Below are 26,040 nucleotides of genomic sequence, written 5' to 3' on the forward strand. Positions count from 1 at the left end.
AGGACCATGTGCTTGTGGGGCAAGCAGTGGCACCACGAAGGTAAATCCTGGGCCCAACTGGCAATATTTTGAATTACAAAACAATAAATTTCTTTAAGCATTTAAATTGAGAGAAAAAACACAGCTACAAAAAATGAAAAGCAGACCAGCCCATTCTTTAACTTTAAATACTGGAAGAGAAGATATCTCCAGAATTTTCAGGATAAAATAATTTTGAATTTGGGTAGTCAAATAAGTTTTCCATATGTGAGGGCAACAAACATTCTAAGATAAGCATAGATACTTAAAATGTACCATTATGAAATTTTATCATTAAAACATTAAAATTTTAAACACAACAGACTTTTATCCTTATACATAAAACATGAAATTACCTTTTGTAGGAAGAGGACAATCCTTATGAGCATCTGGGCACGGAGTTCTTCCAAGGTAAACAATGTACGGGGAGTTCGGATGAAAATTTTGGTCTTTCCATAAGCTACATCATCCTGAAACCCACATTGCTCTATTAGTTTCTTGACAGCCTCTTTGTCTGAAGGTAGGTCATGGTTGGGCCAGGTAAATTCAGAGATCATTTTATACCTGGGAGAAAAAAAACAGAACACAAATTAAGGGAGAAAAACCACATGGTCATCCGAAAAAAAAGCTGCTAATTTAGTTCAAGAGTTCAGTATAAGACAAAACAAAATACTTGAAAACTGTTAAAAGAAGCGAATTTTATTAGTCTGATAAGGATGCAAAAGAAAAAAAAAGCCTTCAATAAAATAAAATATGACTTCATGAAAATAATTCTTATTGAACTAGGAATAGAAGGGACTTCCTTAATCTAATTAAGGTTATTTATCAAAAATGTGCTGCAAATGCTATTTGTAAATGGGTGACCTTGTCTATTCATAGACACAAAGATGCTGCTGTCACACATTCTACTCTATTCTATTCTAGAATATAGAATTGGCACACTAAGACCAAGAAATTAATTGGTAAGTGAGGAAAGAACAAAACTGATAATGCTCATGAAAAACTTGACTCTCTTCAAAAGAAATCAAGCAGATCTTTACATAAACTCTTATAACTAAAAGAAAGTTAGGGCTGGGGATGTAGCTCAGGGCACTCTGCCTGCCTGACAAGTGCAAGGTCCTGAATTCCTGGTACTGGAAAAAAAGAAAAAAAAAAAAAGTTAAGCAGTGCTGCTGCACAGAAGATCAATAGACAAAGACTAACAGAGTTTCTTTACACAGGCAGGCAACAGCTCCTTGCCATGTAGGTCTCTCATAAGGCAGCTCACACACGGCAGCTTGCTTTATCACAGAGTCATAAGCTTTTGCAGACCATATTCAAAAGTGACATCTTCCTGCTTTTACATATTGTTTTGTTAGAATCAATCAGTAGGTTCAGCCTGCACTCAGGGAGTACACAGGGCATGAATACCAGGAGACAGGGTCACAAGGCCATCTTAGAATCCTTCCTGCTACAGTGATTTCCTCCTTATACATTGTTGTTTAATACATGCAGTAAAATCAAATAATATTTTTATTATATTGCATCTGAATTTTAAGCCACTGAGAGAAAGGATTCCTTCATGGTCACAGATTAAGTTACTGATATTTTCTCTTAGTACTAGCATGTTTTCTTTCTTTACGTTTAAATCTCAGATCCATTTGAATATGGTGTAAGGTATGGATTCAATAATATTTTTTGATAACTAGCTATCCAGTGATTTCAACACAACTAAAAAGTCCGTATTTCCCTGTGATTTAATAGGTCATCTCTACCATAAGCTGAATTTTCATACATGCTTCAGTTAATTTCTGAACATTCTAGTCTGTTTCATTGCTGTGTATTCATCTGTACATTAGTACTTCATGGCTTTAAATATAAGGGCTAAAGAAACAGTTTAATGTATCTCATTTGTTTTCTTTTTAAAAAGCTATTCCGACAGGCTTATGTTTTCATGTGAACTTTAGAATAAGGTTTTATAAAGAAAAAAAAAACCCAAAAACAAACAGAATCTAGCCACAGACAAAGTAAAAAATCCAAACCTCCAAAACCCCCTTGATATTAGTTTTATTAAGATCATACAGAGGGCTGGGGATTTAGCTCAGTGATTCGGCGCCTGCCTTGCAAGCACAAGGATCCAAGTTCAATCCCCGGTATCAAAAAAAAAAAAAAAAAATCATACATTAATTTTATATATGGTGTTGAGTTGTCCTACCCAAGAGCAACCCAAGCTCACCCCGGTAAAAAAAAAAAAAAAAAAAATCATACATTAATTTTATATATGGTGTTGAGTTGTCCTACCCAAGAGCAAGGAGTGTTTTCCCATTTATTAGAGTCCAGTTTTGGGCATTTCAGGCATCTTTAAAAGTTTTCCTTATTGGGCTTTTTGTGTTCTTGTTAAGACATCTAAACAGCATCTGATATGGTTAATTTGCTCCGTGCTTGACATCTCTCTCTCCTTGCGTCCTGGATATTCCTTTTCAGGTCACCCTCTGACAAGTCTGGCTACTACTGTATCCCTCAGTGTGGAAGTGTCCTAGGACGCAGCGCAGGACTTTAATGTACACTCTCTCCACATCACCTCACCTAGCCCACTGACTTTAAATAATATGAAGTATAAAAATATAAAACATAAATATATTCATATTTTAAAATACAGAAAGTACAGTTTTCAATTTATAATGTATTACCCCTAGCCTCAATCTCAGTTCTGAGCTTTAAACTGTCAGACCGGGTGCCTGCATAGGTCTTGAAGGCATCTTAAACTTCTCTTTCAGTGTGCCTTACCTCAATCTGCTCACTTTACTGCGGTCACAATCCTTGGAATATTTTTATCCCTTCTACCACTTTTCTATCATTATTTCTAATCCATCAGTCCTGCTGATTTTACCTCCAAAATATATTTAAAATCCAACAACTGTGCTCATCTTTCCTGCTGCAATCCTAAGTTGTTTTTCTAAAACATTTCCCTTGGAATCCATTGTTGTTTTCTAAAAAGCTTTTAATCATCTTTGTCTTCTGCTATTCTCTTCCTTCCTCACCATCCTTCAATCTCCTTGACTTTGTTAGGGTGCTGTAATGTGGTGCCTCCTCCTTTTTGCTTAGTCCTTGCATGTGCTGTTCCCACTGCCTGGAACGCATTGTACTTAGTCCTCAAAAGGCTGGGTCCTTTTGGTCTTTGCTTGATCTTCCTACATCAACATTCTCCACCCCACCACCCTCTCCAAGACAAACAGTTTTGTGTTGTTTTCTTCCCTGTATCATTTATGATAATTTGTAATCATAATGATTTGTGGGCTAATCTGTTTAATGGCAGTCTCCCTCACCAATCTGTGGGTAACATGAAAGCAGAAATTTTTATATATCTGCTATCATGTTGCCTGCCACACTATGAGGCAACTGATATTTGCAGAATAAATAGAGGAATGCATTTAAGAACCTACTCACTTTGCTGGACAGGGACAGAGATCAAGGCAAATGAAAGAGGTTTAATATAAAGACAGAGGTAAACCACACAATCTCACACAAAAGGAAGCAAAATCAGAGAGCTCTCAAATTTGTTACAAAACTAGAATGAGGGCCCACCTTTGGGGTCTAGTGCAGGGTGGAGTGGTGTGTCATCAAGCACACCGTGGCAGCTAGAAGCAATGCGACTGTCACCCTGCTTAGCTTACTGGTGCTCTGCTTTCCTTTCCACTGGCAGAGGCCAAGACCCCAACTTGCTAGCAAACCAGCATCCTAAACTTGTTAATGAAAACGCTGTGACCATCTGCTTTCTGACAACTTGCTTGACCTCTCTGTTAGACTTCAGCAACTTTTAAGGTTATCAGTATGCTAAAATCCTTCTCTTGTTTTTTCAATAACAGAAATGAAAATGAAGGAAAGTGACAAGTGAAAATTTAGATTCAAACTTACGATGCAAAAAAAAAAAAATCTGTAGAATCTAAAAGCAAAATTTCATTTAGAAAATACTACTTTTTTTTCCCTCTCATCATCTCTAGAAACACTGATCCAGTATACCATACACCTATCTTAACCCACATTCCACTGGTAATCCACTGGTTCAATCAGTATGACAATATAATGAAATGATAATTTCCCAGTTTTATATGAAGATAAACCCAGTCTGCAGAGTAAGAATAGGCTAATTTTCCCAGATGCACAGCCTATCATCTTATCTGGTACTTTCCTACATGATTCCAGAGAAGCATTCATCTTGACTTAAATAATCATTGATTGGATTGACCTGTTTGTTCAAAAGCACATTTTTAAAGAGCTTAACATACTCTTTCATAGGTCTTGCTTTTTCCCTATTCCCCTTCCAAACAAACCTGTGCTTTCTCACTCACTGAAACGATTCTTCTCATTTCCCTCCAAGCCTTCTACACCTCTCCTGACCCTTATTCTCAGATCATGACCTTGCCCCAGACTTCATTAGAACACAGAAGAGATCAGACAAGAACATTTTTATCTTTGCCACCAGTGAAGCTTCCAGCCTTCCTCATCTGTATTCATGTTTTCTGCCTTGTGTCCTGTTGCTATGGGTAGTGTCCCTACTCCACGTGTTTGAGATTCCATCCCTTCTTGCCATCTCCAGGATATTATTATTGTAATTACTATATCTCTCTTCTCTCTGGGGTCATGGGTTTCCTCCCTCTTTTGTGAATCATCCTCACCTGCATACATTTTCTAGTACCTCCTGATCTCACACTCTTTTCCAGTGATTGTTTTCATTTTTTCTGCTCCCATACACAGCTAAATTTCTTGAACTGTTGTAGTGTTTTGATTTCTCATTTCTCCTTCCTGTCCTGTTCCAATCAGGCTCTGCTACACTCCCCTCTGACCTATACATTGCCAAATCTAGTGCTCAAGATTCTGCTTTCGTTAGCTGCACAGCAACACTTGACATGTCGACTGCATTCCTTTCAAAATGCCACCTTCCCTTGGTTTCTGTGACAAAATCCTCTTTGGATTCCTTGTACCTCACCAGTTGCCTTCTCTTTTCTGTGCTAGTTTCTTTCTGTCACACCACAAAACCTAAATATGATCACAGGCCTCCTCCTTTTTTATACAGCCCTAAAGCTTTATATGTTATCTATATACCAATAACTCCAAAATCTCTTCTCTGCAGCCTGACTTCTTTGTGGAACGCCAAGAATGCGCATCAATAGGTTATTTAATATTTCCACTTACATGTTTAGTAAGCATCTCAAAGTTAACATAGTCAGGAGAACAATCTGATTCTATCTTTGCTCCCATTCTTCTTCAGACTTCTTTTACCTGGATTCATGTCAGCAAAGGGCATCATGCTTACCCAGATGCTAAGGCAAAAATCTACTTGTCATCCTTCATTCCTCTGTACTTCTCTCATCATAGCCAAGCCTTCCATGAGCAAGTCTTGTCAACTTTACCCCCAAAACATGTCCTGACTCTGCCCACTACTTTTATATGTACAATAATCCCTTGCTGAAGAACTATTTTAAAGCTACCTTTCCTGGATTCTAGTAAGAGCATCTTTAAATGTTTCCCTGTTTTCTGTATACACAGTGGGTGCAATGATCCCTTCAAGCTATCTGTAAGATTGCCACTCCATGGTTAAAATCCATCAATGGCTTTTTAATCATACCTAGCCAAAACCTAAATGGTTTAGGCTGATTATAAAGTTCAACATGAAGTGGTCCCCATCTATGTCTCTGTTCTTTTCTTATCCCACAGTTCCTCCCACTCAGCATCCTCCAAGTACAGGGACTAATGAGATACCCAAAGTGCCATACTTGTCACTGCAATACAGCCTTTTCTATGACTATTCCCTCTGTTCCATTTTTTTTTTTGGATGGGTCTCACTATGCAGTTCAGGCTGGCCTTGAACTCACTATGTAGCCCAGGGTGACCTTGAACTTGCAGTGATACTCTTCCCTCAGCCTCCCGAATGCTTCGATTACAGGTGTGTGGCCACCACACACAGCTCTGTTCCATCTTCTGACTTCACTGATCTTTGTATGTGTGGCTCCTCCCTGTAACTGTTATCTCCTCAGAGACTCTTCTCACCAACCAATCTACATATTCTGCATTTTCTCATCTTTTTATGTGTTTATTCATTTTATTTGATAGAATCTGTGGCCCAGAATGTAGAAAGTGTTCCATAACTATTTTAAAATAAACATTTAACTTCTATAAATGGGGAGGGGGAGAAGGGCTGAAGGGAGGGGAAGGAAATGGGGGGAGGAAAGAAGAATAAGATATATTATGTAGAGGTACAAATTGCCTATGATGAATATGAGGACTATGTATGGCAACTGTGTACTAATAAAAATTTTAAAAAAAGAATTTAAAAACATTATGATTCCCTGTTGTCAACATTATCAACTATAAATTAACAACAGCAATATTATCCATTTATTGAGTGAACCCTATGTCAAATATTCATAGATATTACCTCATTTAATCTTCTAGCAACGCTTCAAGTTAATTACTACTATATCCTCATTTCACAAATAAGGAAACCAAGGTATACAAATAATATGTAACTTGACTAGAAAATGGCAAAGCCAGAATTCAAACCAGGAAGATTAACTTCAGAGCCTCCATGTTTAACTTCATAATATTCCATTTTTATAATTACTAATACCAGTAATGATAAGCGACATTAAATGGGTACTGTATCTGTTACGTGCCAGGAACCTAGGCTTTTTACTTAGATTAATTTAATCACCACAGCAACAGTCCTGTGTGCGATAATGCACACGTTCTCCTCAAATGATTAAACAACTCCTAGGTACTCCTACTGATTCTTAGAAAGTAGCTCAGATTTCCAATTTCTTCATCTCTTTTGTTCACTCAGCAAATATTCACAGATGACCTACTATGTGCTGATGCACTGTCATATGCGGGCGGGGCCCCGTTACTATGTGCCATTAGGTTCTTGGCTTAGTCTACTCTCACCTGTGAAGAAACTTCTCATAGGTCTGGCGGAAGGCAAACCCTGCCCGGCGTACTCTCACGTTTTCTAGGAGTCCAAGGTATTCTACTTGATGCCGACAGCGTTCTTCATCAAATATCTGTGGGGACTTTTTCTCATTGGGTTTGATGCAACGTACATAATATGGTTCCTAGAGAAACAAATCAGCAAATGATAAGTTTCACTGGAGAAAATTCCCTGACTAGGGACACTAACATGCAATTAGTGTTAATTGTACCAAATGAAGCTCAGTGCCTCTGATTTCTTAGGCATATACTTGTGAATAGTCATTCTCCCTTTTTTTCTCAATTCAAGGTCAGAAGTTCCCATGTACTCAGCTATGTTTTTATTTTACTATGATCTAGGATTCACCAGAAACATCAACAGGGATAAAACTAGGAAGTAAAGAATTGAGACACATAAACATCAAGTTTTTGTGTATTTGTGGAAACAGGATTAAAGTCATCAAGGGAAAAATTTAAAATAAAAAGCAGCAACTGTGTTAAATAAAGATCAAATATAAGTGCAAAATATTAAGGTCAGCTCTGGTGCATACTAATTGCTCCCTGTCAGCCATTATTATTATTATTATTGTTGTTGTTGTTGTTGTCATCACCATCACTGTCGTCATCATTGCATTAATTTGTACTTTTGAAAGAGATTAAGCTTCTTGGCAAGTTGAGAAGTTATAAAACCACCTGTAGGAATCAGTAATTCTATGAAAGAGCCCAGCTAGAAATTCTTCCTTCTGTGCCAAGTAAGTTTTGTACCATGCATTAGAACATAAGTCATGTTAAATATAAAACCATTTTTGGCATAGATACTGGCACACTGACGATAATGAATAAATTATCATTGGATGAATCCATGAGGTCAAATATATCCTACTTATTAGTGTACAGAGTTTCTCTCTCCCCTCTGAATGCATTATCCACCAGACACACAGATGCACTCTAGTTAAGACACAGAATCCTTGGTAGTTAAATTAGGCGGTTTGGAGCTCCATAGAGGGCTTGAGGTAACAAGGGGTAGCAAATAATTTAAGAAGTAGGAGAGGTTTGAAGGATGTGAATTGATTTGCATATTGAACAGGGTAAGTTTTCAACATCTAAAAAAGAATATGCAATTGTATATTTATCAAGTTCCTTACATGGTAAAAAGTAATGTTATTCTCTTTTTATTTTTGTGAGCCCAATTATATTAGCTTCCTATTGCTGCCATAGCAGATTATCACAAATTTAGCAGCTTAAAACAACACAGTTTCATTATCTTAAAGCTCTGGAGGAAAGAAGCCTGAAATGGGTCTCAATGGGCTAAAATCAAGGTACCAGTAAAATCAGTAAAGTTGTAACTTTCAGAAGGATCTAAGGGACAGCCTGTTTTCTTATCTTTTTCATAGGGCTGTGCAAATTCTTGGGCTCCCTTTGATCAATAAGCCAGAACTGCACAGTTGAGTCTCTCTCATGATGCCCATCTGTCTGATTCTAATTCTCCTGCCTCCTTGCTCCTCACTGAGGGGCTCTTGTGATTATACTGGACCCACCTGGACAATCCCTTATTTCAAGGTCTGCTGATTAGCAGCCTTAACTCCATCTGCAACCTTAATTCCACCATACAATGTAATGTAATAGGTTCACAGGTTCTGGGGGTTAGGATATGGACATTCCAGGAGGGCTTTGGTATAAAAAATAATAAAAAATATAAAGTACAATACTAATAAAATATATGGATACTAAGTTCAACTATATGGCTAATGATTTAATTAATCATGTCTATGTAATGAAACCCTGAGAGAAACTCAGGAATTGAGGTTTGGAGGAGCTCCCTGGTTGGCAAGCAATAAAAATAGTGGGAGGGTGCATGGTCTGACTCCATGAGGACAGAATCTGCCAGCCACATTCAGACGATGCTTCCAGACCTTGCCACCCCCTGGTGTTTTACTTGCATCTTTTAGGAAAAAAAGCTTTATCATAACTACAGCATTTTTCTCAGTTCTGTCAATCATTCCAGCAAATTATCAAACGTGAAGAGGAGTCATACCAACTTCCAAATCTGTGTCCACATGTAGGTGTTAAGTCTTTTTGGGGACTCTGCCTTTTAACTTTTTGGATCTGATGCTAACTCTTGGTAGTGTGAGAGGGAACTGAATTGCAGGATGCCTTGCTGGTGTTGTGATGCAGGACACATTCTTCTGCTTCTCACACCCAACCTTTTAAAAAAACTCTTATGCTATGTGGGAGAATGAAAAACATGACCAAGATATTTACAGCATTTCTCCAAAGGAGGTGGAGGTTCCACTCTAATCCTTGAACCTGGGCTGGCCTTGCAACTTTGTTTTACCAAGACAGTATGGCAGAAGTGAGCCTTCTGGAAACCTTCCCTTCAAAGGCTTTTTTCCTCTTCTAACTTAACTACTTTTCTGAACATATAAAGGATAAGACAAAACACTACATGAAGAAATATGCCCAGTCATCCAGCCATGCCATTTAGGTGAGAACATCCTAGACCATCCAGCTGCAGCTGCCTGGCCTGCTTGGTGAGTTCAGCAAAAGAAATGCCCAGTAAACTCACTGAACAATAAGGAATAATACACTGCTGTTGGCTCAAGCACTACATTTTAATGTCATACATCAACAGACAAAGAAAGAATGACCCTTCCCTGTTGTGGAAAGCCAATCCTTGGCTTAGACTTCCACCTTCTGTATATTTAAGTGGAGGATCAATATTATAATGCAGAAGTAAAATTCTACTTAAAAAATAGTCATAGGCCCCAGTTGCCTGTAATTTCAGTTATTTGGAAAGCTAAGGCAGGAGGACCCCAGGTTTGAGGCCAGCCTGGGCAACATAGCAAGATCCTATCTTGAAAAGAAATTAAAAGAAAAATTAAAAGGGGGGAAGGGGCTGGAGATACTGTATAACTCAGTGGTAGACTGCTTGCCTAGCACAGGAGTCCCCAACCCTCAGATCTACAACTCGTTAGGAACTAGATGCTGCAGTGGGCAAGAGAGCAGTTTCATTTGTATTTACCAGCTATTTCCCATTGCTTATTTCCCATTGCCTGAGTTCAGCTGCCTGTCATATCAGGGGTGGTATTAGATTGTTACAGGAGTGTGAACTCTACCATGAACTACACATACCAGGGATCTAGGTTGTGTACTCCTTATGAAAATCTAATGCCTGATAATCTAAGGCAGAGCCGTGGTCATGATGCTAGCACTGGGGAATGTAGTTACTATACATGGCAAACATTAGAAGAAAAAAATTATCCCTCCCTCTCCATCCATAGAAAAACTGTCTTCCATGAAACTGGTCTCTCATGCTAAAAAGATTGGGGACCACTAGCCTAGCATGCATGAGGATCTAGGTTCAATCCTAGTACCTCAAAAACAAACACACAAAAAAATGCCCTCCAAGAAAAACAAAGTGATGGGGATTGAATTTTTCTAAACCTGTCATGGTTTTCAACTGGAGCATTTACACATACCTCACTTTTAAAAAGAGGCTATAATAAATCAAAACAAACTTAACTGGATGGGGAAGTGAAGGAAAGGACACTGATTGCTCGAGGATTTTCTAAATTTCCTAGAATAAAGGGCCTTTCCTGCTTCTTCAAACAACCAAAAAAGGTGGCACTGAGCACAGCAAATGTCAGAACACTACCAGATCCATCTGCATGTTTTAGTGCTGGTGAAACAGAGTAAGTGTTGTATAGAATCAGGATACCTGAGTCTTAGCTGTCTCTGCTATTAAGTAGCTATGTAAAGTCTTGTTGGACCTACTTAATTAATGAAACAATGGTTAGGCCTTCCACTTTGAATAATGAAAGACTATAAAATTTAAGCCAATACTCATGCTGGGCATAATAGGTAAACAAAATATAAAAACATTTGCCTTAAGATACTGGAGAATTAACAAGACAGTGGAGAACTTTTTTTTTTTTTTTTGGTTTTTCGAGTTGGGGGTCTCACTATGTAGTTGAGACTGACCTGGAACTCACTATGTAGCCCAGGTTGGTCTCGAACTCGCAGCATTCCTCCTGCCGCAGCCTCCCAAATGCTGGGATTACAGGTGTGTGCCACCACGCCCAGCTGACAGTGGAGAACTACTGAGCTGGAATCCAAGATAGTAAGAAAACGGGAGGAGCACTCAGAGTTGAGACTTGCTTTTGCCTGGGGGAAGTTGCCAATCCCAGAAGCAGTGGAAGAGATCTGAAAAATGGTTCTGGCGGCTTCATGAGGAGAGCAGGGAAGAGATTAAAAGGCTGAAAAGGAGAAATTCATAGGCAAACTCCCTCATTTTGAGTTAGGATACGGTCAGTCAAGAACATAGATAAATCAGAAGCAGGCAGGCCTTGCAGGGCCTATATTTCAACTCTGAATCACCTTAGACCTTCAAATTGGAAAAGCCTATTTATAATACTGATGCTCATAAGTGCATAGAAAAATCAAATTTTAATCTTCCAGGGGAAAAATAACATAAACCTAGGCCTCCAATTATTTTTATGAATAGTTTTAAAAATATAATATTTAGAACAGCAACAAAAAACAAAATCCAGACATATTAGGAGACAATAGTAATTAGAAACAAACAAACCAAAAAACCCAAAATAAACAGACACACAGGGGTCTAGATATTGGTATCAGAACTGAAAATAACTGTGCTTACAATATTTAAGATGAGAGACAATATTAAGGATTCTGTATAGAACCAGAAACTATAAAAGCAAGTGTAAAATCTTGGGTTGAAAAACACAATGATGAAATTAAAAACTGAGGAGATCAGTAAAAGAGCAAATTAGAAATAGTTGAAGAAAAAACAAGGGCACTAAAAGGTAGATGAAAAGAAATTTCTTAGAATGAAGCACAGAGACAAAAAGATGAAAAAGAAAGGAGGAGAGCAAGAGGCATAGAAGACAAAGTGAAATGGTCTATGTAACTAGAGTCCTGAAGGAGAAGAGGTAGAAGAAAAAGAAATATTTGATTGGTTAGTTTTTCATTTTGGGGGGTACTGGGGATGCAAAAAAGAAATATTTGAAAAGATAGTAGCTAAGAACTTTCTAAAAGTGACAAAAAGCCCAACAAAAACAAAAAACAAGCTACAAATTGAAGAAATTCTACAAATTATAAGCAGATTCACACATATACACACATACAAACACAACCCATGGCACATCACAGTACAATTTCTGCAAACCAAAGAAAACGGAGGCGGGGAGTTGCCTTATGGAGCACTAAATAAACTGATACCTGACATCTCAAAAAAACTATGGAAGCCAGAAGACAAAGGAGTACAATCTTTGAAGTGCTGAAAGACATGCTAACCTAGGATTTTACATCAGGCAAAGATATTCTTCAAGAATAAAAACCATATAAAATATTTTTGGGTTAACAAAAGCAGAAACTGTAGCCATGAGATTTCAACTACAGCAGGGTTCAAGCAGAAGAAAATGATCCCAAATGAAAGGTCAATAATAGAAAAAAAGGAAATAAATAATAAATGACTGAGTAAATCTAAATAGATACTGTGTCATAATAATAATGTCTTGCTTTCCATAAGTATATATTTTAAATAGATGATATGATATATATATTTATATATAAATTAAAATACTTGACCAATATAAAACATAAGTTCTGAGGTGACAAATTAAATTATAATGTCTGCTTGGCCTTGCATTGTCCAGGAAAAAGATACAATATCAAATAAAATTATTGATACTCAAGAATAATACTGTAGTAGGTCAAGTAACCACCAAGATACTATTATGAAATAAATGTTCTAAAATGATAAAAGAAATAAATGGATAACAGCAATAATTGTAATCCTGGGGGAGGTAGGAGGGTGTCTTTTTAGGTCCAACTAAACATTCTGACCCAAAAGACTTGGGCCACATTGGCACCAATTTCCTTGGAAGAACAGGAACACAGATTGCTATCAGGAAGTTCAGGAGTCCACACAGAGGTGAGGTGACAGGCCAGGTGCAAAGAGATGAGCTCTCTGTTGGGTGACTATGGAAGATGCCCTGCTTAAAAAGCCTCATGCCTTATAGGAGCCCAAATCTCTCAACACAATCAGAAACAGCTTCCCAGGTCCCCACAAATGACATGCCTGATACAAGTGTCACTGGGCCCCAAGTATGTTATCTCCTTCAGAGATTTCCCTTTTCCAGCATAGATGCAATTTAGCAACAGGGATAATTTTTACCATGTTGTTTTGAGATACTGATACACATCTTGTCCTAAATTATGGGGGAGAATGGAGGTAGAAATTTAACTGAGATTAATTTGTCAGGAAGAGGAACAGAGTTGTGTTTACATTTGCCTGTAGTAAACTAAAAGGTTAGAAAGGAAAGAAACAAAAACATTTTTTCAAAAAGGTCAAATAGAAAGCACTAAGAAAATGGTTGACTTAAATGAAACTTACAGTAACTATTTTAAATGTAAATGGACTAAAAGAGGTATTCAAAAGATAAGAGATTGAAAAAAAGATAAAAGATTGTCAGGATGGATTTTAAAAAACCCAAACTAACTGTACAGTTTTCTGAGAGATGTATTTTGAAACATGAGGATAAAAGAGACTGAAAGTAAAAGGATCAAAAAGATACATCATGGAAATTCTTGCCAATAGAAAAGTTCATATGGTTGTGTTACTTATGCAAAGAAAGCTTTAATGCAAAAAGCAATACAGAAATAAAGAGACTTTTTATTGTGATATGTGACTCAATCACCAGGAACATATAACAGTTTTAAATTGAGTGAACCTAAAAAATTCTCTAAATATTTAAAGCAAAAACTGAAGCTACAAGAAGTGGACAAATTTAGAATCAAAGTGGATTTTAACAACCTCTCAACATTGACAAAACAAAAAATTAGTAAGGAGCTAAAATATACAAAAAGCAAATTTAACAAATTTCTAAGAATTGAAATCATGCAGAAGTTATCCTCTGGTAAAATAAAATGAGCTAGAAATCAAAAGCAAAGAGGTACTTAGAAAATCCTTTTTTATTTGAAAGAATTAATACATACCCTTTTTAGGGCTAAAAATTACAGACTGAATGAGAAAATATTTTGAACTGAAATATATGATATCACATAGGCACAGCAATCTTAGAGTAAGAAATCATTTAAACTAGAATATGTAACTATACTAAATAGAAGCCTACTGAATAGAATTGTACCAGCACTGGGTGATTATACACAGGAAGTGGTAACACTTCATGAGACACTAATGACCAACCAAGGAGTGGGGGCAGCCCTTTCATCCTGTTTAGTAATATATAAATCTTTGGATAAAGGACCTAGTGGAAATACTTTCTATAGTTAATCAGCATTCTGTCTCAACTTATAAATGGTGCCTCCCCTCTTGTTTATAAATATCAAGACTGACTCAGCCTAAGCATTCCTAAATTTGACAATCTGGTGTCATATAAAGATTAAACTGCAAAAGTTCACACTGATCTTATTCTCTTAAACCTGTCTCTACCTATATTGTATGTGAAAAACATCATTTGTGAAAGTATACTAATCAATACATGCCTTAGGTAGAAGATACTGTATTGAAATATACATCTATTTAAACTGCCTTCTATACCATTGAGTCAAGGCAAATTCAGATAACTTAGTAACTTACTGACTGTTTATGGCACTGTATAGTGCTATGAAGTGGTATATACAATTAATAGAACCTGTTCTCCATATTCAAAAGATAATTAGGTGAGGAGATAAAGCAGGCACTTAACACACTATGTGGATGGACTCAGAAAGTGAAGTCACTTGGAGAACTAGGTCATACATACTGACCTTCCCAGACTCACTAAAGGTGACAGATTAAATATGGGGAAACATGCACCATAGACCTAACGAGGAAGTATCTGATCAAGGTCAGAACCACAATTAAGGAGTGAGCACAGCCTCCAGGGCTGCTTTTCTCAAAGAAGCTGAGGATGCCAAAAAAAAGGACAGTGAGGGGCTGAGCAGAGCCACGGAGCTGTGGGGTGAGCAGGGTGGGAGCCAGAACCCCAGGCTTTGCAGGAGGGGCTGTACAGTACTTTGGTCTGGAAGTCTGAGGAGTTAACCAGGGAGCTGAAGATGAATGGAAAAACAGTAGGCTCTCGGGGACAGCCGTCCATCTCTGAGCTACTTCTATGTGTCCTGACACTGGATAAAAGGGATCCCAGAGCACCTGAATTTGTCTGTTATAAACTTTAACTTTTTTGTTTCCGTAAATGTTTAGATGTCACTAGTAAATACCTTGTATCTGGATACTGTTTTCTTTGATAATTTGTATCTACTTACATTCAGTGTAACTACTGATGTTTAGATTTGTTTCTGCCCTCACCCCGCCCCCAACCGGGGATCCAACTCAGGACCTTGCATTTGGGAGGCAGGCGCAGTGCCACTGAGCTGAATCCCTGGTCCTGTATCTGCCCTCTTAACTGGCCCCAGCTTCCTTTGCTCTTTTGTCTCCTCTTCCGTAAGTTTCTAGGGCTACTTTTACTTATTTTTTCTTTTCTTTCCCCTCTGTGTGGAACTTACAAACATCTACTGTCTCTGTATCAATGATCACCTTAGAAAAATTTAATACGTACTTTTAAATCATCAGAGCTGAAATTTCAACCATATTTTTATTATTTTCCTGCAAAACTAATGACCTTAAACACTCGAAGTACAATTACTCAAACTTCCCATTATGTGTTACTACTATGCCATCTAATTTCAATCCATATTTTTAATACAAAAAGATTATTTATAATGCAGCCACATATTTATCAATCTCACTTTTTATCTTTTTTCATTTCAAACTTTCATGCAGTGTACTTGTATTCTTGCTACTATTTAATGTATATCCTTTAGAATTTCTTTTATTAAGGTTCTAATATTGGTAAACCCAGATTTTTTTTTTGGAAAGATGCCTTTGTTCTTGAAAAATACATTTTTCTGGGTATAGAATTTTGGTTTACAGTTACTTTTGCTTAGCTTGTTACTCCCTTGGTGCTAATCTATCTTTTCCCTGATCAATTTTAAGAGTTTGTCTTTGATGTTCTAGTACTAATTGTTAACATGTAGATTTCTTTTCATTTTTCCACTGTGGGATATACTGGGCTTAATGATTCTGTTAAGTGATGTCTTACAATATTCATAGAAACATTTCTTCAAATATTGCTCTGTAATTTCCTCTCCTACTATGTCTGATCATATCAGAGACTCCTGCAGTTAGGTTCCAGTACCCCACCCTGTATACAATGGAGGCCTGAGAAATAAATACACTAAGAGACAGAACTAAGAGAAAGTGGGATACCAAGACAACCAATGCTGATGTAATAAACAAAGGTGCTGGCCAGTCCCAGGCACTGAATATTACTGGCAATCAATTGGGGTAAAGATGAGTGGTTTCTATGGAAATTAATGTAAACAAGGTTCATAAAGGAAACGACAAAGCGTTCTCAGATTAGGAATAGAATAGACAAAATATATGGTTGTAATTAGAACACTGTTCTTCTAGTCAAAAGGTTTTAGCTGTGGGAACGTAATTTGGGTGTGAGTTACTCTGACCTTGGCACAAAGGCTTCAGCATAATCAATATTACAGTCCCCTGCATTATCAGATGCATGTGGGACCTTTCCATTTATCTTCCATATCTCCTGGTGTTTCTTTTATTAGGTTTATTTCTTGGTCTGAGAGAAATTCTGAAGAATTTCTTTAATTCTTATTTTTATTACCATTCTTTTCTTTAGCTTTGTCTAAATTCGAATATTAAACCTATCCACTAAGTTTTAAATTGTTTTCATTTCTATTATTTGCCTAGTTGTTTGCTTTTTCTCATATTTTCAAGACTCTCACTTCTTGTGATATATTAAACATTATTATTGGTTTTGATCATTCTAGTATTTGAAGTTCTCATGCATCTGAACTTGCTGCTATTTAGTCCCACTCTAGTGTATGGTATCTTGTACAGACTCAAAAAATTAGTCTATATTAATTATATAAATATTGGGTTTCACTGTGACATTTTCAAACATGCATATAATGTATTTCAATCATATCCATTGGCCCATTATTCTCCCTTACCCTCTTCTTTTCCTTCTCCTTGATTTCCTGCCCTCTGCCCTCCCTTCTCGTAAGGATTCTTTGAGAAGAGCTCTTTATTTTCCTTGGAATTTATCTGTGGAAATTCTTTAAGGTGTGATACAAAGGTGGTTTCCTCAAGAAAATAAACTATGCTTGCCTCTTTCATATGCCTGGAGGCAGTTTAAGTTCTGAATCACTTTAAATTATTAATATGAAGCTTTTTCAGACCACTCAGACACTATGTATTTGGGCTGCAAACTTTATAAAAGGTTACTTATAAAGAGCCAACATCCTTTGGCTTAGTGGCAAGGACTAAGACAAGCAATTTTCCTTATGGACAATGAAATTATTTCTAATTCACTCTAGAGGTGGCCCTTTGAAGACTGACTCTGTGTGCATGCATGTGTGCATGTGTGTGTGTGTGTGTGTGTGTGTGTGTATGTGTGTAGAATCTCTTGTGAGACATTACTTTGGGTAGGCCTGTGGTTTCACTTCAATGACCCAGGCTTGACTAACTATACTCAAAGTCAGCTACTTCAGCACATCCCTGCAAGGCAAAAGGTAGCTTTAGAGTTCTAATTTTCCTTCCACTCAGTTAACTTCTATATTCATTCAGCCCCTGGCTTGCATATTCTTTACTTCTGTTACTTCACAGTTACATTCAAGATATTTTTTATATTTTACTAACATTTTAGTTATTTTAAGTTGGTATTAATAGGCACTTCATTTACCATGTTGTCAAAAAATGCATTATTCATATATATATATATATATATATATATATATATATCCATATATGTTACTAAGTTAAGATCTCTCCACCTATGTTCCTAAATTAACTGAACTCTCATTTTATTTTCTCGTATTCATTTTATATCAAAGTAATACTGGGCTGGGAATTTAGCTCAGTGGCACTTTGCCTGCCTAAGAAGTGCAAGGTCCTGAGTTCAATCCTCAGTATGAGAGAAAGAGAATGAATTAATAAATATTACTCGAATAAAATGAGTTGGGTAATGGCCTCTCTTCTCATCTTCTAAAACAGTCTGCACATGATAGGGATTACTGGTTCCTAAAATGTTTTACAAAATCTATCTGTAAAACCATCTGGGACTGATATCCTTGGCAGAGTTGGGGGACATCTGATTACTGGTTCAGAATCTCTCAAGTTATGGATGTATTCAGATTTTCTATTTCTTCTTTAATTAATTTTGACACATTTTCCTGGAAAAACTGGTTTCAAATTGACTGGCACCCAATCACAGTATGTTGCTCTTAAAATCTGTACGTATCTGCAGTTATAGCTCTTTTTTCATTCATAGTATTGTTCTTCCTTTATCAATATTTTAGAGCTCTATTTGGCTACTTTCTTGAATTTTCTATTATTTTTAAATTTTGCTATTTAAAATTATTTTCTTTAGGTTTTTCTTTGGAGTCCTTTTTCTGGCTTTTTGAGCTGAACTTAACTCATTTACTTCCAGTCTTATTATTTTATAAAGTCATAACAAATAGATCAGCGATATCCAACAAATTTTGACAAATTTTTTGTCTAGCAGTTCCAAATATTTTGTAATTTCCACTGTGATTTCCTCTTCAATCCACGAATTATTTAGAAGAGTTTTTAAAAAAAGTTCCCAAGGACATTAAAAAATGCTTTTATTTCACTTGCTTTGAGGATGGGGAATGTCCCTATATATACATTCTTCCAAAATAGCTGAGTCTTCCTTTGTGATCTAGCATGTGGTCAATTCTTGTAATACATACTTGAAAGAAATATGTGTTTCCTAATCCTCAGATATGTTTCTTTTGATCTATTAGACAAAGTTTGAATTTGCTTTTCAAATCTTCATTATTAATTTTTTGTCTGCTCAATCTATCAGTTTTTGGTAGAGCTGATTTTAAATCTAGCACTAGGACTGTGGACTTTATTAATCTCTTTCTCTCCCTCTCTTCTCCCTTTCTGTGTCTCTTTCTCTCCTCCTTTTCCCTTTCTCTCTCCCCTTTTTCTTTTCCAGCTCTGAGTACTGAACTCAGGGCCAGAACTACATCCCCAGTCTTTTCATGTTTTTAAATTTTGTGCCAGGGTCTTGCTAAGTCACCCGGGTTGGGCTCAAACTTGTCATCCTCCTCAGCCTCTCAGAGTACAGGGATTTCAGGTGTGTACCACCATGCCCACCTTATCAGTTATTCTTTAAATACGTTTTAAGGTTTTTTGTTTTGGCTGTATCGAATTTATAATAATTATGGCTATGTTGTTAAGATATCCAGTTCAAAATCATTTTATTGTCTTTGGCATTTTTGTTTTGTGATTACTAGTTCATATCTGTTAATACATCCTGGAATTATTTTTTCATAACCACTTAACAGTTTACCCTGAGTGTCACTAGAGCAGTGTCTGTTTATATACTGACTATCCCAAGTGTTGCTCGGGCAGGTGTCATTTCAGGCAGTTGATTTCATAAAATTGTCCTTATTATATTTCCTATTCTATTACTTTATAAGAACTAACAAAATATGCAAATTTGGTCATCCTGCATATTAATAATTGGACTGGTAAGTGGCTAATATTGCTTTCAATAATTTTTCTGTGTGGGATGACTTGCTATCTTTATCTCCAACTCTTTAAAGCTTTTGGAATAGTGTTATTTAGATGTGACACCTGTAAGCAACATGTAGTTGGATTTTCTACCTATTTAGATTATTTACATTTATGATGAATACCAATTATGTAGATTTACGAGTGTGATTTAAATATGATAAATATTTAAATTTTAAGTTATTACAGTAAAAGACACATTGCCCTTAATTCCCCTCAAAATACTTCGCCTTGCTTTATCGTTCTTGCCACTTTCTAAAGCAGTTCTAGAGGTCTTCTCTCATGACTGTCATTATGAGGTATGATCAAAATTATGGTTAATGCTGCTGCTGAAGGTCACTCAACCAAAAAGGTAGGCTCGTAAAAACATTGCAGTGTTTCCTCATCCACATTATTCACTAGATGTTGTGCTATTGGACTTCTGGCTCTTCCCAAAAGTCAAAATAACTGTAAGAGATAAACATTTTGAATCATTTCAGGATATCAAAGGTGCCATGACAGTGCAACTTGAGAAATTCATAAGGGAAGACTCCAAAACTACTTCAGAAAGTGGCAAAAATCATGTGATAATAGAAGCAAGAGGGATTATTTTGAAGGGGATTAATAGCAATGTCTATTATTGCAATAATGTTTTTAAAAAATTTAAACATTCCTCATATTTTTCAATTACACCTTGCCTTGTATCTGTACCATATTATTCCCTCCTTCCCCCCTTTTCTTTCTCTCTGTCTCCCTCCTGAATCTAGGACCTTCATATTGAGCTACACTGCCAGCTATTTTTTAGTTTTTATTTTGAGAGAAAGACTCATTCAGTAGCTAAATTCCCCAGGCTAGGCTTGAACTTTCAATCCTCCTAACTCAGGATCCACAGTACTGGGATTATAGACATGGATCACCACACTGAGCTGTATTTTCTATTTTTTTTCTTGGCACCAGGAATCAAACTCGGGACCTTGCACTTGTGAGGCAGATGGAGGAACCACTGAGCTAAATCCCCGGCACCCCCAGCTGTATTTTCTAAATCTAATGTTTTAGCTTTATTCCCCACCCCCAACCTAAATCGTTTCTATTCTTTTGCTTGCCTTGCTCTTCCTCTCCTTTCCTCACACCCCTCCCACCAAACTGGGAAGCTTCTTCAAAGAATGCTAGGCTAGTTGCCCACCTTACAGCTTATAATGTTTTCCTGCTTTGAACAGAATTCTTATTTCTAGATCGGGGCTCTGATGACCATAATAAAACAAAACAAAACAAAATGAAAAACCTTTCCAGCTACCTTGGCACCTATGTGTAGCAAAGGGGACACAGCTGACTGAGACTTGTGTGAGATTTCCAGGAAGTTTTCTGAAAAGAGAAGTTCTAGCTACTGTCTCCACAGAAAGAAGGATGCCAAGCACAAGAGCAGTGGAGCTGAAAAATGAAAAGAACCTGGATCCCCAGAAACACTAGGGCTGCTGTTGCAGTCTGGGATGCCTTTTATACTTCATCTGTGGGACACAGAAACATACTTCTCTCTTACGTAGGCTTTATTTTGGAGATCTGTTTTACGAAAATCTAAATGAAATCCCTGATACAGAACTTATAGAAGCTTCTAGCGTTTTTATTTATTTATTTTGGTATTGGGAATGGAACTCAGGACCTTGCAGTTGCAAGGCAGGCATGGCGCCACCAAGCTAAATCCCTGGTCCTCTGGAGTTTTAATTTTTTTAAAAAGGAACATTTACCAAATTTAGAAAACAAAACAATGATTCTTTTTCTAGTTCATTAAATACATTTCAGTGTTCCGCTCTTTTTGGGTCACATTGCTTCCTTCTAGGTTCTCTTTTTTCCTTGCTGGATGTAGCAGGTTGGAGGTGACTTGCAGAGAGGTGTATAAGAAGAGTAAGGAACTCTAGTGGTATGTTAGCCTCCTGCGCCTGTGTCCTGATTTGATTATGCAAGCCAACAAGCTGTGCTTATTCCCTGTCACTTGAGGCCAAAGAATCTTAATAAAAGAAATAGAAAGCTACTGAACAGATGTGCTCTCGTGGCATTTGCCTAATTTATCCACAGTGAAGTAATAGTATAGATCTAAATTTAAGTTCTTACAGAGGAAATTGATTTTTTTAAAAAAAGAAAATAACAAAGAAGAAATTACACAGGAAAAGCACCAGAAGAGAAAGATAAAAATGAAGGAACTAAAAAAATGAGTCCCAGAATGCTGCCTAATTTATCAAACTTGTCAACAGTAGCAGTTAAGAGCAGAAATTTGTTCTTCAAGGAAAAAAATACAGAGAGAAACCCAGATGTAGCTTATCAAGCAGTATTAGAATCAAAAGAACAAAAAGCAGAAATAATTATCAATAATATATTATTATATTTAAATATTTAAAACAGTCTAATGACAATACTCAACATACTAACATCGTTAAAATGTCCACTGGCCATTTAGTATTTAAACATATATAGAAGGCATATGGAAGGTGTACTACAATTTAATTCAAGATATTTTTCCTTTTTACTATACCCTTTTTTCTGCACAGGGCTAAAGTTCATTTTGCCTTCCTTTATTTTAAATAACATTAAGATTTCTCCCTTGATCACAAGAGTACAATAAAAAGCTCAAATTTAAGAAAGGGTTTGGGATACAAACAATTATTTCACCCAGTTTTTTTAAAGCAGGAATAAAGATTCCATTATAACCCTCACTTTAAACATATATTCTTCAGTTTGATTAAAAATAATTACCCAAAAAGCAAACCATACATACATTCTTCATAACATACCAGAGGAATCTGAGTTAAAATGGGTACTTAGAAAAGAAATGGGGGTCAGGGATTTAGCTTCATGGTGCCATGCCTGCCTCACAAGTGCAAAGTCCTGACTTCTATCCTCATTACAGAGAGAGAGAGAGAGAGAGGGAGAGAGGGAGGGAGGGAGGAGGGAGGAAAGAATTACCTTTGATGCAAGATTGTCTACTAGAGCAATCATGGAATTCTTGAACAAGGTGGCAGCAGTTAGGGGTCTCTTGGTCACCTCTGTAATGCTCAGTTTACCTTCAGGCCACATATTCTTCAGCACAGGATTTGCACTGAGAAGTACAGAAAAGCAATTCAAATACTGCATTCAAATAAACTGAATAAAAATGGCCAAGGAATCCTGCTGAACTGTATCCTGGAAGTCACAACTGGACTGAACTCACAAGACCTAACTGGAAAAATTATTCTGTCCATAAAATTATGCTGATATAATGACTGATACTGCTCTACAAATTTTCTCAAAAGATAGGACATTTAAAAACCATATGAACATCTTTGAAATGACATCTTTATTACCTCAAAACTAAACCATTTTTTAACTTGGCTCTTATAACATATACAGAAAACAAACTGTTTTGGGATGGTTGGACAAATCACTGGTAGAACAATGATCCTTAATATCATGGCAGAAAGTGGTACTGAAAGAAATACTCAGAACAGGTAAACGTACAAAGGCAGCTCTTTCTAAAAATGCAGATGGAGATATAAAGTAACCATTTTTACATTGTCTTCCCACAGATCCCTTTACTGCAGTTGAATTTATGAACACATTTGCAGGTAGTACTGGCAGTTACAGTATCTTTTTTTTTTTTTTTTTTTTTTTTTTTTTTTGGTACCGGGGATTGAACTCTGGTCCTCGCGCTTGCCAGGCAGGCGGTGGAACCACTGAGCTAAATCCCCGGCCCTAGAGTATCTTATTGACACGACACTAGGACTATTACAATCCAATTCTAAAAATGTACTTTAGGCCAACTTCCACCTAAAAGCATATATTTATATTTGGCTCTGCTGAGATATTTTTTTAAACATGTGGTGATATCAACTGTGATTTTCTTCCTGTTTCATTTAAGGTGCTTTTCATTTTAGAGTAACTGGAATTTAAAATGTTGTTTGGTTCCTGGAATCTTTCCTCTTGTCATAAACATTTTTCTTAAAAATTTGAGGGTTGAAAGAGGCAAAGAATATGGGTGTTTGTTGCTAACTGTGCTTACAACTGCTATCATTTTGCCCACTTTTCCTTCCCCTGTATAAAACTGAGAAGATAGAGTTGGTTCTCTAAAGCACCTAGTAAATTTCTGCTACACAGCTGCAAAAGAGAAGAGTGGAGGACAAGAGAATGTAGAAGGTAAGGGGGATGCAGGAGCATCAGGGTCTGCAAAGGCAGACAGAGCAACTCTCCTGCCCCTCACTGTCACTTAACAGAGATAATTAAAGTTAATGTTTCTTTACTTCTAGTGCACATAATGCCTGGATCCAATTTGAGCACGTAATGAACAGAATTTCCAGATGTTAGAAAACCATCTTTGTGTACTTGGAAAATTCTGACATATGCCAAAAAATAGAGGATCACTGGCTTTAGGTCTAGGCAGTTTCTACACTCCAAGTTGTATTTTTTGATTTGTTTTGTTTTTTGGACTTTTGAGACAAGGTCTCACTAGGTAGTCCAGGCTGGCCTTGAACTTGCCATCCTCTTGCGTCAGCCTCCTGAGTGCTGCAATCACAGGCCTGCACCACCAGGCCAAGCTCCAAATCCGTCTTCACCTTACTATTGGCCATATTTACATATTCTCATATCTTGATTGTAAATGGAAGAAGGGGAAGGTTGAAAATAAAGGAAATAAGACCATATATTAAAATAGAGCTGATACATAAGGGATCCAAGTACATTCATACAGTCATTTTAAGAGGATGCACTTTTGAGCCAGGAAATCATGAATGTAATATTAACAAAATGTTTTCAGGCATTTTAAATACTGGAAACTTTTTCTTAAAATGGAAATGTATCCAGAAACCCAGTTTCCCAGTTTGTATAAAAGATAAGGCAGATCTCTCCCCATTTCTCTCTCTCTCTCTCTTTCTCTCTCTCTCACACACACACACACACACACACACACACACACACACACACAAACTGACACACCATCTACAGAACTAGAGATCCAAGGATCACACTAACATATACAAACAAAAAATAGAATCAAATTTTGGGTTAGCCACTGAAGTATCAAAAAGTGTCTAGAGGTAACGATGGCCCATCTAAACATCATCTAGGTTGAGCGGGGTATGGTGATGCACACCTGTAATCCCAGCACTCAGGAGGCTGAGGCAGGAGAATCGCTATGAGTTTGAAGCATGGACTACATAGTGAGTTAAGGCCAGCCTGAATGATACAGCCGAGGCCCTGTCCAAAAAAAATCATCGAGGCATATGGCCTTAACTGAAAAGACTTCAAGACTTCCCATTTCACAGGCTAGAGTTTTCCTATTATGGAGATACAGACAATTAGTTGCAGTCAACAGATCAATTTTTTTTTTACCCCTTTAGCAAGATCAGCCCCATTGTAAAAATGGATCCACCTTAGTCTGATGCCTTTAATTGTTAGATTTATCTAAGCTCCTTTGTTCTGACTCTGTGCTTACCAAGCCAAGTAAGCAGCCTGGATTCCAAGGATAACATTTTTCACTGTCAATTAATAAATGACAGTTCTCACTGCTATTTGACTTCTCAAGGGGGTTTTCCAACAGGGAAAAGTAGCCTGTCACACCAATACAAGTATTCCATCCCATGTGGCAATTAGATTTTTCACCGGAAATAAATCCATATACTGCCTTGTTCTGACACTGGTGCCGTGAGCTTGGGTGATACCAGTCCACCATTAAATGTTACAACTGTTCTCAGCATTTAAGCAGAATCTCAGGGTCATGACAAAGTCACTAAAGTTACCAAGTTACCCTCCTGGTACACAAGCCTAGCAACACACTGTGACATTGACACTGGCCAAATCAGGCTGCTTTTCCAATTTGAGTTTTTAACATTTTCTACTAGAGAAATGCTAGATGCTAGACTCTGTTATATTCCTCAAAATGGGTGCATTTTATCTGATAATTGGAGCTTTTTCATATGCCTGGCTCTTACATGGACCCTTTTCCTGTGTCTCTGTAACTTTCTTACAATGACAGTTCTATCTTTGTTCTTGGTGGATTCAACATTCTCAAAAATAAACCATCCTCTAGCAAATTACCCTGAGGGAACTGTTTAAACATCATGTCTCTACATTTCCATTTCTGTATCCTTTCAAGCCCACGTCAGACATCTGACTTCACTGCTTCCCAGAAACAGTGTTGTCAAGAGTCCCACTGACCTTCGCAAATGCAAAGATCATCTTGGTCTCTGCATCATTCCTGCTTTGGATAGAATTTGACATAGTTTATAATTTTTTTCTTCTTAACGCATTTTTCCCTTAGCTAGGCTTCCTGGTCTTCTTTCTACCTCATTGCAACACTAAGCTCCTCTTGCTAGTCTTTCCTTCTTTGCTTGACTAGATGTTGGAGTGTCTCAGGGATTAGTCTTGATACTCACTCCCTAGATCACCTCAAGGAGTCTTAAGGTTTTAAATACAATCAATACAGG

At 37.0% G+C, this 26,040-nt stretch overlaps 1 protein-coding gene across 2 annotated transcripts in view; it reads right to left on the reverse strand.

Annotated features, from left to right (window-relative positions):
- Myo1d (myosin ID) overlaps positions 1 to 26,040 on the reverse strand; it is a 302,321-nt gene that overhangs the window by 167,263 nt on the left and 109,018 nt on the right. For both annotated transcript variants that reach the window (XM_010642388.2, XM_010642387.2), the window contains exons 14-16: positions 22,550 to 22,682; positions 6,940 to 7,106; positions 375 to 582 (exon numbers count right to left, since the gene is read on the reverse strand). In XM_010642388.2, coding sequence (XP_010640690.1) covers positions 375 to 582; positions 6,940 to 7,106; positions 22,550 to 22,682 — 508 coding nt within the window. The remainder of the gene's footprint in view (positions 1 to 374; positions 583 to 6,939; positions 7,107 to 22,549; positions 22,683 to 26,040) is intronic.

The sequence above is a fragment of the Fukomys damarensis genome, unplaced genomic scaffold, assembly GCF_012274545.1.
Source record: "Fukomys damarensis isolate Sample0158 unplaced genomic scaffold, DMR_v1.0_HiC HiC_scaffold_13, whole genome shotgun sequence".
Lineage (NCBI taxonomy): Eukaryota > Metazoa > Chordata > Mammalia > Rodentia > Bathyergidae > Fukomys > Fukomys damarensis.